The sequence below is a fragment of the Octodon degus genome, unplaced genomic scaffold (assembly GCF_000260255.1).
Source record: "Octodon degus isolate 3935 unplaced genomic scaffold, OctDeg1.0 scaffold00004, whole genome shotgun sequence".
Lineage (NCBI taxonomy): Eukaryota > Metazoa > Chordata > Mammalia > Rodentia > Octodontidae > Octodon > Octodon degus.
Genome location: NW_004524580.1, coordinates 5,357,356 through 5,371,651, shown reverse-complemented (window position 1 = coordinate 5,371,651; position 14,296 = coordinate 5,357,356). Strand labels below are relative to the sequence as shown.

The 14,296-nt window shown below is 36.5% G+C and overlaps 1 protein-coding gene across 3 annotated transcripts in view; it reads right to left on the bottom strand.

Annotated features, from left to right (window-relative positions):
• Positions 1 to 14,296, bottom strand: part of Nav3 (neuron navigator 3) — a 432,474-nt gene that overhangs the window by 185,817 nt on the left and 232,361 nt on the right. For all 3 annotated transcript variants that reach the window (XM_012515124.1, XM_004623749.1, XM_023716139.1), the window contains exon 9: positions 11,852 to 11,967. In XM_012515124.1, coding sequence (XP_012370578.1) covers positions 11,852 to 11,967 — 116 coding nt within the window. The remainder of the gene's footprint in view (positions 1 to 11,851; positions 11,968 to 14,296) is intronic.

Here is a 14,296-nt window from a genome sequence, read left to right as displayed (position 1 = left end):
TTGTTAACTATCCATAAGAGAAGCTTATTAATATTACACTATAACATAGGCAGTTGAGCTTAACCTCACTGTCTGAATAAAAAACATATTAGGCATAACATGGAAGAGGTATTTTCCATCAACTATTGAAATGTTAAACATTAAGTCCCCACAGAATATGAAGGAAAAAAGTTAAAAAATATTATAAAAAATAGGAATAAACAGTTACATATTTTTACACAGCAATTTAGAAATCTAACTATATGCAGCATTGTAGCAGGACATTCCTATGACTTTTTTTGTCTCTTGTTTTCATTTATTACCTCGCTTTTTTTAAGCAAACATTTACTTGAGAGACAGTATGGGAGTAATTGGTATGTCATGACAAACAGTACGTATTTAGAAGACCAGAATGACAGGCATTCCAAGCATGACCCTACCATTACACATTGCTATCTTCAGGCAGTTGCTTAGTTCACAGGTATCAGCATACATAGTTAGTCAGGGTGAGAATCCTACCAATTACTGCTAGTTTCAAAAACATGTTGAAGATTCTCAGGATCATTGCCTTAGCCATCTTGTGCATACAAATGTATGACTTTGCCCTTGTCATGTTTCCTAAGCTTTTATCCTTGCCCTCTCTTCATTTTCTAATAAACAAGTTTTCAGATTCCTTTTAATTGTGTTATACTTCTCTATTTTTATTTCTTCTTTTGAGTTCTTATACTAGGGAGACTATATGATATGTACACACATGAGTCTGGTTTATTTCACTTATGAGTATATTTTCAAGTGGCATCCACTTAAATATAAAGGCTTCCAGTTTATCATTCTTTATAGCTGAGTAAAACTCCATTGTATAAAAATGCCACATTTTTTCATCCATTCCTCAGGTGACAGGCACCTTGGTTGTTTCCAAGATTTGGCTATCATAATTTGTGCTGCTGTACACATAGGTATGCATATATCACTATTATATGACATTTTCAGTTCTTCCGGGAAAATTCCCAGCAGGGAGATACCTGGTTTCAATGGGATTTTTCAGTCCTAGATTTTTAAGGAGTCTCTACACTGATTTCCATAATGCTTGCACCAGTCTACATTCCCACCAGCAGTGGAGAAGGGTTTCTTTTTCCCCAAAGTCTCCCCAGTATTTGTTGTTGGTTGATTTCTTTATGATAGCCATTCTTTGTGGGGTGAGATGGTATCTCAGTGTTGTTTTAATTTGCATTTCACAGTTGGCTAGTGATGTGGAGAATTTTTTCATATATTTATTTCTTCTTTAATTTTGTCCTCTGAGAAGTGTGTGTTCATCTCGGATGCCCATTTCTGGATTGGGTCTTTAAATTTGGGTGCCCTAATGTTTTTTATAAATTCTAAAGAGCAGACATTTGTCTGAGTGTTTATTAGTCAAGTTTTTTTCCAAATTTGTGGGTTGTCTTTTCACTTTCTTGGTAATTTCTTTTGAAGTGCAAAAACTTCTAAATAAGAGGAGGTCCCAGTTTTTAATTTTTTCAACTATTACCTGTGCAATTTGATTTTTGTTCATGAAATCTTGCCTGCCCCTATGTCTTCAAGAGTTCCTCCTACTATCTCTTGTAGGAGATTTAGTGTTTCCATTTTAATGTTTAGATCTTTAATCCATTTTAACTTTAGCTTAGTTCATGGTGACAGACCTAGGTCAAGTTTTAGTTTTTGGCATGTAGAAAGCCAGTTTTTCCAGCACCATTTCTTAAAGAGGCTATCTTTCTTCCAGTAGGCATGTTTGGCCCCTTTGTAGAAGATCAGGTGGCTGAGTGCTTTTGTAGGGGGTTCTGTATCTTCTAATCTATTCCATTGATCCTCATTGATTTTGTTGCCAGTACCAGGCTGATTTTTATCACAGTAGCTTTGTAGTATAATTTCAAGTCAAGAATTGTAATACCTCCTGCCTTGTCTTTGTTGCCCAGGATTGCCTTTGCTATTCTAGGTCTTTTCTGGTTCCACATAAATTTTAGGAATGATTTCTCTAGGTCCGTGAGGTATGTTGGTGGTAGTTTGATAGGGATTGCATTAAATCTGTTCAGAAATTTTGGGAGTATGGCCATCTTCACAGTGTTGGTTTTTACTATCCAGGAGCATGAAATATCTTTCCATTTTCTGAAATCCTCTATTTCTTTTTTCAGAGTACTGTAATTTTCCTTGAAAAGATCTTTGATTTCTTCAGATAGATGAATTCCAAGGTATTTCATTTTCTGCAGTGCTATTGTAAAAGGCTTTGTTTTTCTAATTTCCCTCTCAGTGTTTGTTACCTGTGTAGAGGAAAGCTACTGACCTTTGGGTGTTGATTTGTATCCTTATATGCTACTGAACTTGTGTATCAATTCTAGTCAATTCTTGGTGGAGTTTTTTTGGGCCTTCCAAGTAAATTATCATGTTACCTGCAAATAATGATAATTTAACTTCCTTTTTACCTACTCTTATTCCTTTCATTTTTCTCTCTTGTCTAATGATCTAGCTAATGACTCCAGAGCTATATTGAATAGGAGTGGTGAAAGAGGATATCCTTGTCTTGTACCAGATCTGAAAGTAAAAGATTTCAGTTTTCCCCTTTTAGAATTATGTTAGCCATGGGATTGTCATAGATAGCTTTTATCAGGTTGAAGGAGAGGCCATCTATTCTAATGTTCTGTAGGATTTGGAACATGAATGAGTGTTGGACTTTGCCAAAAGCCTTTTCTGTATCAATTGAGATGATCATGTGGTTTTTAGTTTTCGCTCTATTGATATAGTGTATTACATTAATAGATTTGCATATATTGAACCATCCTTGCATCCCTGGGATGAATCCTACTTGGTCATGTTGTATAATGTTCTTGATGATTTGCTGTAATCTATTTTGCATCTATGTTCATGAGGGAGACTGGCCTATACTTCTCTTTTTTACTGGAATCATTCCCTGGTTTTGGTATTAGTATAATACTTGTCTCCAGGAATGATTTTGAGAGAATTGCTTCCTTTTCAATTTCATTGAAGATTGATATCTTCTCTATATTTCTTGTAGAATTCAGCTGTGAATCTATCAGGACCTGGACTTTTCTTTGTCACTAGGTTTTTTATTACATTTCATATTTCATTGGTTGTTATTGGGTTATTGAAGGTTGTTATATCTTCTTGATTCAGTTTTGGTAGTTTGTACCTTTCTGGGAATCTGTCCATTTTGTCTGTGTCTTCTTTGTCTGAGAGTAAAGATTCTCCAAGTAGCTATTAATAATCTTCTGAATTTCCACTGTGTCTGTGGTAATTGCACCTTTTTCATTCCATATTGCTTGTATTGGAACTTTATTCTTTCCTCTTTTTGATGAGGTTAGCTGGGGGCTTATCAATTTTATTTAATCTTTCAAAGACCATCTTTTTGATTCGTTGATTCTTTGAGCTGTTTTTTTTCGTCTCAATTGAATTAATTTTTGCTCTAATCTTTATGATTTCTTCCCATCTTTGGACTTCGAGTTTGATTTGTTCTTTCTTTTCTAGATGTTGGAGGTGCAACATTGGGGTGTTTATTTGTTCCCATTCTGTTTTCCTAATGTGTGAGTTCACAGCTAGGAATTTCCCTCTGAGAACTGCTTTCACTGCATTCCATGAATTCCGATAAGTTGTGCTTGAATTTTCTTTGAATTATAGATATTGTTCAATTTCTGGTTTAATTTCATCTGTGACCCATTGGTTGCTGAGTAGGGCGTCATTTAATTTCCATATATTTAAGGTTTTTTCTGGTTTGTTTTGTCATTTATTTTGTTTCATTGCACTGTGCTGAGATAATATGCGTCGAAGAATTTTTATATCCTTGCGTATGCTTAAGCATGACCTATGGATCAGTATGTGGTCTATTTTAGAAAATGATCCATGTGCAGCTGAGAAAAACGTGTATTTACCTGTGGTTGGATGAAATATTCTGTATATGTCCACTAAGTCCATTTGTTTCAAGCTCTTGTTCAATTCTGCTACTTCTTTGGTAATTTTTTGTCTGATTGACCTATTTTTTGGGGATAAGGGTGTGTTAAGGTCTCCTGTTAAGATTGTGGTATTGGATATTAGACGTTTCATGTCCATTATGGTTTATCTTATATAGTTGGTTGCTTCTATGTTTAATGTGTACATATTTTATGAGTGTTACATCTTCCTCTTGAATTTTTCCCCTAACCAATATATAGTGGCCTTCTTTATTTGATCATTCTTGGTTTGAAGTTGAGACTTTCTGAGAACAGGATTGCTACCCCTGCTATTTTTTGAGGTGCTGGGGCATGTAGTATTGTTTTCCATCCTTTGATATTCAGCCTATGATTTTTTTTTTCAGAACCAGGGATTGAACTCAGGCCCTTGTGCTTGTTAGGGAAGCACTTATTCTACTGAGCCATCTCCCCAGCCCCTTGAATTTCTTTATGAGTTAAGTATGTTTCTTGGATACAGCAAATTGTTGGATTTTGTTTCATAATCCACTGTGCCAGTCTGTTTCTTTTAATTACTGAATTGAGTCCATTTACATTGATAGTTATAGTTTAAATGTGTGGACTTATTGTCGACATGTTATTTACCTGCTGTTGTTTACTCCTTTTTATCCTATGTTTAATTGTTTGCCGTATTTAGTGGGTTCCCTCTGTTCTCATTCGTGGACTTCTGATCATTTGGTCCCTCTCCAGAACATCTTTTAGTAGTCTATGTAAGGTTGGCTTTGTCATCATAAAATTCTTTAGTTGTTCTTTGTCATGGAAGCATTTCACTTCTCCATCAAACCTGAAAGAGAGTTTTGCAGGGTATAGTAGTCTGGGCTGGAATTTGTTTTCATATATGAGTTGAAGTACTCTGCTCAATGCTCTTCTTTCCTTCATGGTTTGCAAAGAGAAGTCTGCCATTATTCTGATGGGTTTTTCTTTAAATGTGATCTGTTTCTTTTCTCTAGTGTCTTTCAGTATATTATTCTTGTGCTGGATTTCTGTGATCTTGACTATTATATATCTTGGTGTGTTTTTATTTGCATTGAAGTTATTTGGAGTTTTGCATGCTTCGGTTACCTGAATATCAGATTGTTTCCTCCATTTGGGAAGTTTTCTGCTATTACTTCTGTCCGTATTCTTTTTTTTATCATTTGTATTGACTTATCATTGTATTGACTTATTGATGCCTATTAGTCTCAAGTTGTTCATCTTTGCATCCTCTTGCAGATGATGTGTTATTTTTTATCCCACATCCTAGTTGTTTTTAAGAGATCTTTTCTTACCTTTTCATTAGCTACAACGCCTTTTTCAAGATCTGAAATTCTATCATCACTTTCACTCAAATGGTTTTGCAAGCTTGTAATTGAGATTTTAAGTTCCTCTATATCTTTTGACTCTGCTTCATGCGATCTATTTTTCCTCTATTGTTCATTCAAGGAATCCATCATTTTTCTAATCTCCTCTATTTTTTTATCAGTGTCGTCTTGAGAAGCAGTTATTAATTCTTTTACTACAGAGATTATTTCTGTTTTGATTTTCTCTACCTGTTTCAGCATTTGATTCTTTACTTCAGACACTATTAATTCAGAGATTTCTTTTTTCATTTCAGAGAGTATTTCTGATCTGAGTTCCTCTATACCTTTCTGCTGTTTTTGTTTTTCTTCAGATGGTATTGATTCAGACATTTCAGTTGTGTAATTCCCAATTTGTTCTGTGCTAGTGTCCTCTGCACTTGTTCTGGGTGGGCTTGGAACCTGAGATTGCAGTTTGCTCCTTCTCTTTGTCATTTTGTATAGCACTGTCCTCTGACCTTTGTTGTACAGCTTTGGTGCAGTTATAACCTTAGCACCTACTGAAATTTGGGTCCAGATCTATTAAGTTTGAGTTCCTCAAGTTGTGCCTGGCTTGGTTCTAGCTGTTGTGCTCAGCTCCTTCCTGCTGCAGCCCTTGGAAATGAACCTGTTTTGCCCCTCTGGCAAGATGTTCTGCTCCTGGATTAGTTGGGTGGTTCTGGCCTGTAGTCTCACTGCAGGGACTTCAACTGCAGAGTCTCATCCCAGGCCTGTAGTCCAGGCATGGTCTAGGTCTGGAGGGTTGAGGGGGCGCAGGGGAGTGCAGAAGCTCTCTCACACACTTGCTTAGCTTTGGCTTGGGCTGGGTCTGGGGGGTTCAGAGATGATGGCAGAAATTCTCACTCGGTGGGCTTGGGGGGGGGCGCTCCGGAGGGCTGGAGTGTTCCCAAAAGCATGGCAGAGGGTCTCACTCATGTGTTGTTCCTGGGCTTGGTCCGGAGAGGTCCAGTGGGCCCAGGGCAGCTGGAAGCTCTCCCACACACTCACTGGCCCTGGGCTTGGGCTGGGTCTGGGGGGTCCTGAGAGGTCTTCACCTGTTTTATATATCTTTATATGTCATGTATCTTGTGATTCATGCAATGGTGATTTTTTTCACATTTTTTAAACCACAATAATGGATTTTTACTGTGTAATATGTCCAAATCACAGAGAGGCTGGAAAGGAGCAGTTTCAGACTTATTTTTCCAGACCTCAGACATTTCCTACCATGAGTTTAGGTGTGTTCTCTGTTGTTAAGTTCTCTTTCCTCTGCCTATTTCAGCAAGGATGAAGGCAACTGCTATAATTGCCAAGCTTTATATTTTAGCAGCTTCAGGTCAATGGGGGAAGAGAACATCTTTCACAATAGTCTTAGCAAAATTTTGAGACTGAGTTTCATTTGTTCTGATTGAAATAAATTGAGTCATTTGTCCATTCCTGAAACTGTCAAGGAAGGATTGGGTTGTTGACTCCACTTGGACCAATTTTATTTGGCCATACAGTAGAGGGAGAATCCCCAAGGAAAATCAAGGTACTTTTATCAGAAAATATGACTGTGAATATTAGCCAGATAAAATTCTACCAATATTTCAAGGTAAACTTGTTGTGAGGGCAGGGTTATTAGACAAAGTCATCAAATTCCCCCAGACTCCTTTAGAATCACTGCATGTCATTTTGTATTTTTATATTTGCATTATCTTCAGACTCCTTCAAGCTACATAGGTTTCAAATGTATAAAAACTATATTTTACCCGACTAAGACAAATTTCATCAGTAAAATGCATCATGGAAATCACCATCCTTGGGAAGCAAGACATAATTATTTCCCATGAGGCTTTACACTGACCATGAACAATAAGAATGCAAAGGTTGCAATAACAGTGAAACTTTGGGTTAAATCACCGAGCCAAGAAGACCCTGGGGAACTTAGGGAATGGCAAGTTCTATAAAAGCAAACTAATGAAAGGAATTAGGTAAGTTGCATTTGTTCTCAGTTTGTTTTTTCTGAAGTCATTTCTTCCTGGAATATTATTTCCTGGTTTCTTTGCATACCATGAGTCTACAACATATACATCTAGTCTTCCTTTCAGACCTTTTTTACTCTTTACAAATAACTTAGTTGCTCCCAAATGTCAATTATTCACTTACTTATGGTTTCAAAGTTTATCTATTTGTTCCTCACTACTACAGAAAGACTGACTTAGTCAGTTGTGTTTTCCCAACTTCCACGGTGCCTGACATATACCAAGGCAATGATTACATAAAAGACAGGAAGAGCTTCACCATTGCTTTCAAGAATCCTTGGTGACTTATACTCTGTAGGGACGTCTGTGCTGGGAGCCAGTACTAAGAGCAAGTGCTTTGTGTTTCATTGTCCTGGTAGCTGGAATATGGTAGCAATAACAAAGGTAAGAATAAGAAGGAGGGATGTGGAAGGGATAGAGACTCTAATAAAATGGAAGTATCTTAATATAGGAAAGACTTCACTGGCTTACACTTTTTTAAAAAGCGAATTTATTTATTTATTTGTTTATTTGATACAGGGTCTCACTGGGCAGTTCAGATTCCCAAGTGGTGGGATTACAGATTTGCACCACCATGCCCAGAGTTCCAGGGCTGGCACTGCAGGCATTAGCAGGGTTAGAATCCAGGTCCTAGCGCTTGCCAGGCAGGCACTTAGACCACCAAGGTATCTCTCCAGCCCTAGACTTTTGAAAGATTCTTTCGTTTGTAGATTTACTCTATTAGTATATTCTTATTCACATTATTTCTTCTATTTTTATGATTTTTTTTAAAATTGCAGCTTTTAAGAGCGTATTGATGAACTGATATATTGCTTTTCTTGAATGAATAAACCTTTTAATCCTCAAATTCTTTGATTATTCAGTGAAAGTATCATCAAAATAAAATTTTTAATTTCCACTTTGGTGAATTCCTCCTGATGAGTGTTATTCACTCTCACTTCTTGTGATTACTACCTTCTGAATGCTTCCAGAGCCAGTCTTCTCTGATAACTTTCCTGTCCATAGTATAACTTCTTGGCACTTGAGGATTATTAGGATTTCCCTTCACTATGGCTTTCATATGTATAATATGTCAATTGCAAAGACTTCGCTTTTAAACGCATTTATTGAATAGTAGCTGTGCATATATCCTTCACATAAAATACATCTACTGAGAAAAATAGAGATGGAAAGAAAGAGCTGAAATCTGGATATATTTTGAAAATATAATTATTTGCTACCTTACATTATTTAATATTTTTGTTCTTATAATGAGATGCAGTAAGTTTAGCGTATCATCTGAATTTATTTGATTTCTGAAAAGGTGAGAGAAAAATGTAAGAGTTCTAGCACTGAAAACTATCTCACAAAATTGATCAATAGATATGCTATTTGTTCCTAAGTTCAGATAACAAACAATGCTTCAGGATGGAGCAAGATACTCTTTTTGTTTATTTATTTATTTTTAATTTGGTACAGGGTCTCGCTGCACAGGTTGGACTCATAGTGATCCTTTTGTTTTCAGCCTCCCCAGCACTGGGATTACAGGTGTGTGCCACCACGCTTGGACTCTGTTGCCATCTCAGTGTGTCCAGAGGCGGGGCTGACCTGGCCTTCAGTTCAGGGGCTCAAACCTTAGTCCCTGAGCTTGCTTGAGCAGGCACTTAGTCCGCTGAACTATCTCATCGGCCCTAAGATACTCTATTGGATTAGGAGCCAGGTGTAAGTGATAGAAAGGTATCACAAATAGTTCTAATAGTTCAGCCCTAGGCAAGTAAAAAGATGGAATTATCATTTAATAAAGTGGAGAAGATCAAAATGAAAAGTTTAGATGGCATGAAATATATAAGATGGAGGGAGGTCTGAGGGAGGAAAGAAGAAGGGACTGAGAAATGAACTAAGCTGTTTTCTGTACATGTGCCCACTCTCCAGGATGAACTTAATCATTATGTACTGTAAATCAGTAATAACAAAAGAAAAGTTTAAAAAATTAAAAATAACAACAGGTGTAGATTTTAGTTTAACAGGTTGGAAATGTCTGTGATGATCAGGTGTAGAGGTCTTCTAAGTAGTTGAGTATTTGATTCCAGGAAATAAGGGAGACAATTAGAATAGAAACAACCATAAGCCATGGGTTCATGAGTAGACTAGAAGCCATGATGGAGCATTAAATCACCAATGGAATTTGCAGAGGCAGAGAAGGCAAGGGGCAGATATTTGGATCATTTTAATCATAAGAAGTAAAAAATATATCAATTATGAGAAGTAAAAAGAAGCCCTAAAAGGAGCAAACAATCAAATTTGAGAAAATCCAAGGGAATTTGGTATTTTGAAAACCATATTCTAAAAGAAAAACTTTCTCAGAGGAGGGCAATGAATCAATGAAAGAAGAAATAAGATGCAGACTGAGGTCAATTCTTGGAGTTGGTCATGTTGACATTGATGTTGTTATTAACTTTGAGAGTGGCTTCATAGAGGTATGGGTCTAAAAGTTGAATCAAAAAGTAGACTTAGGACATGTGGTAGAGGAGCCAGACTGAGATGAAAGGCTTTCATCATGTTGTTAGAGTGGGACATAAATATATACATATATCAAAATGCCCTATATGTAATAACACAAATATGTACAATTATTATTTGTGACTTTAAAAATAATTTTAAACACAGGTATATCAATCCTGTTGTATAAAATTAGCTTCAGATTATATGAATAAAGTGCATACCAAACAACTAAATTTCAGGTCCTATCCCACAATATTTTGTGTATGCAAATATTCCAAAATCCAAACATGTCTGACGTCTGACACACTTATGGTCCTAAGGAGTTTAGATAAGAGATGCTTACCCTGAAATTAATTTACAACCTACAGACTACAACTCAGTATCCCTTTTCCACTATTTAAATATTGCATTTTTCTACCCCAATATAGGCTAACTTTAAATAGATAACAATAAGGGTGACACCATCAGATACAATGCTGCAGGATTCATTTTCTGTTTTATTTCTTTAAAACTGTGATTCTATATAAATAATTCATTACTACTCCAAAATAATATTATTCTTTCTATATAATTCAATAAGATTATATTAAAATCTAGCTTACATTTCACTATCACATAGTCTATTAAAACAGAAATGTATTAAATGGAAACATTAAAAAACAAATGCTAGACAGAATAAGAACCACAAAAAGGTTAACATAGATTTTTAATCCAATCAGATCCATTCAGTGTTTACTAATTTCAGAAAACAATATTCCTTGTGAAATACATAATTTAATTTATTTTTTGCTCAGCTAGAGATTTGATCTCTGGTATTTCATAAGCATATAGAAGGTATGAATGAATAAAAAAACTATGGGAAGCATATGCCTCTTTTGTTATGTGACAGTATACCCAGCATCATTCTGGCCATGCCACTTTGTAGAGCTAAAAGAAAGCCACTTCCTCCAGCTATATAAAAATCAACAAATGCAATCTCCACAGCTATAGCTTATTATCACAGTTTCTATTGCTTCTTTATGTTCTTCATTTAAAGTCCCTGGTGTCTAGTGGTCACTAATGTTAATTCCAAAAGCACTCTGAGAACATTGTCTGTCACTGTTGTCAATATGTGCTGGAGGATGTTGCCGAAATGTCTACATTTGTTGTAGGACTGCCAAAGTATGGATGTTTCTTAACCAACCAAAATGTGATAGCATTATTTTCATGAGCTTCAGAACAACAGTTTTATTTTGAATTTTTGGAGTAGTACAGCAATTATTAAAATTAATTCATTTATTTAATTCTTTTTTTCTTTGTACTTACAGGAAGGGTAAACCAGGTTTATTAGAATAACAAACATACTTCTACTTTCATGAATTCTTAGAAGCAGATTAAAATCTTAAACTCACTCGTTAGAAGCAGTATGTTTTGGTAAGAACTTACTTTGTTCTTCATGAATATAGATCTATATAATGCAGTTATACCAAAAATTTTCCATATAGGCCTGGGCTTATCTGAGTTATGAAAAACTTCGGGCTGAAGCTTAAAATAACCTGTTTCATACACTTAAAAATCTGGTAATTTAAATCTGGTGCAGGTATCTATTTCCCACATTACCTACTTAGGTAGAATGAAATATTTTCCTACATTTCTTCCAAGCATATATTTGGAGCCACCATAAGAACTTTTCTAACTGGTATACACCTGAAGTCAGAGAAGACCTGAACTAGTAATAAAATTTACATCAGCACGTGAACTTTAGTATATTGTTAATATCCAAATAATATCCAAGATTTGTTCTAATAACAATAGCTTCCCCAGGTTTTCTTGACTGTATTCAATTCGACTAAAGACAAGATGGTTTATAGAATCAACTTTTGGGAGTGCCATCACTCTTTTCAAAGTAGCCTCTGCTATTCTTCCTGAACAGAAGAGTCACATATCTAAGAACCTCTGAAGCAAAAGAAGCCCAAACCATAGTTGTGCAAAAACTACATCCTAAGTGTGATTTAGCAAAAAGATGGACAGAGAAATTGTAACAATTCTGGTATAGGACCTATTCGTTAATTAGGTCACCTACCGGATATCTCCTCCAGGCACTGCTTAGCAGTCTTACTGTATGATGAGTCCATCTTCGTGGGGCTGGTACAGGAGTCTGCAGATGGTAAAGAGGTCCCTTCATTTTCTGTATGTGCTCTGAAATTAGCCGAGAAGAGGGAGGTGAATGACAGTTGTCGTCACCAGTGACTCATCAAAGTGGAAGTTCTCCAGCATAAGAAAAATCAATTTATTATAAGCCTTTCATCAAGATGGTTTTGCTGTATAACTGGATGTTCCAGGATTATCAGTCTAAAAGGAAATATTGGCGTTTTTTAAAAATACGTAACTCAAGGCTGGCCAGGTAGCTCAGCAGATTAAAAGGCCTGCTTAGGCAGATGCAGGGACCTAGATTCGATCCCCAGCATGCCTTGCCAGTCCTACCCCTGGGGGTGCACTGAGACAATGATTGAGACTGGGCATGGTGGCACGTGTCTGAAATCCCAACATTTGGGAGGCCGAAAACAGGAGGATCACTATGAGTTCAACCTGTATAGTGAAACTGTGTAGACCCTGTACTAAATACATAAAATAACTCAAGTTTAAGATATCAAATCAAATATCATATACTTTTCTAGATTTGAACACTTACAACTATTAATAATTTATTATATTTTGAGCAAAAAAATCTTTTTTTTTCAATTTTGTATTTCCGTCTTCTACTTTCCCTTACATGTCATTAAATGCTGTGATTCTAGGTAGGTAAGTTAAGGGATACATGCACAAAAAGTCTAGTTCTTCAAAGCCATATTCTATGCTTCCAATTTTCATTTGCTAGAGTCTGTACAGATTTTATCATATTCATTGCATTTGTCTTTCCTGTTCACACAAAAATTCCAAAATGGTAATTCTCATGCAGCACTTTTCTGTAAATTGCAGATAAGGAATTCATATCGCTTTCCGGTGGTCACAAACCATGCCCCCAACCCATCATTGACAGAACAGAACTCAACAATTTTTCCTTAAAAAGTCGTCCCTTAAAAAGTCTCCCTTCCTTCCATTGTGGCCACAAAGAGCCTTTTCCAACTCCCTAGCTCCCTGGCCCCCTAGGATCTCACCATCTCATATGGTTGTCCTCCCTTCATCCCATTCAGCCTTTCCCTACAACACTCTGTTCAAGTGTTTGTCTCTTTAAATCCTCAGGTCAAGGCTCCCACTGCAAGCACTGAGCGCGCCTGCCTGTCTTCTCAGCACTTCATAGCCATGTGATATGAAATTCATGTAAGTACTTGATTAATGCTTCTCTCCCAAATTAGATTCCACTCTCTATGTTTAAACTCCCTATTCTTCCCAATGTCTATTTCATAATGTCTATCACGTAGTCTGTACTCAACAAATATTCTATAATTAAATATATCAAATAATGATATGTCAATAAATATATAATTTCATACAATAATGAGAGTAAAACAGTATTACTGATATCTGCAAAAATTGAATAAAGGTGCATGCCTATGATTTGAATATGAAACTTGGGAAAATCACTAGTTACTGACTTCGATGATGTGGGCAAGTTATTTGGCCTTTTGGAAGTTCAGCTTGTTTGTCGGTAAAAAAGAGGAAAAGATGAGCCTTGAATAGTAAATACAAATCCAATTTTTATTATTACTAAAAGTTTGGAAAAAAATTCTGCAGACATTAGGGGTTCTAGTTAGTGTTAAAATAAACAACATATGCAGCTCTAGGTGCAGTCTGTTTCTTTTCTTTGTTCTCTGGCTTCTCCCATACCCCTCTCTACTGAGGACCCTCCTTAAATATTTCTGAAGTCCACTGTGGTTGAGTTTCCACTTGGGCTTATTTGTTCTGGGCCACCATAATCTCCTGACCTCTTTCTTAGCCTGTTATTTCTGAAATTAAGATTTTAAAATAGCCTCTGAATTTTCTAAGGATGTTTATTACTTGTTGAAGAAGTTTAAATGGAGAGTCTGTACCGAGACTGGGGTCCCCTAGGAAAGCTGACTGGCTGCCTTCCAAGGAATGTCAGGCCTGATGCCTTCCTGCCAGGCTGCCTGGCTGTGAGCCAGGCCCAGTCCGGAGCCCTGAGGACTCCACATTCACAGATTTTCTCTCAGAAGCTGAGTCACATGAAGCATCTCACTGAGAATGCTGATTGTTTCCTATTAGACCAAGACCAGCAGCTGTCATAAGAGCCGGAATGCTTGTGGCCTTGTTAGGTATAAAGATGCACAACATTTCTGTCTAGAAAATCTGTACAGAGAAAAAATTCAGATTTTGTTTTGGGGATAAAGATTTTGCTTTACTCCAAACCTCTTACAAAGCAGTTCTCAGGAGCTGACTTGTAGACGTCTTCCTCAACATACAAAAATTCTCACTTGATCCCATTAGCAAAATCTCCACTTCCCACACCTGAAGCACTTTTTTTCCTAAACTATGTTCCCTTTTCTGATAGCCCAGTATTGACTCAGAA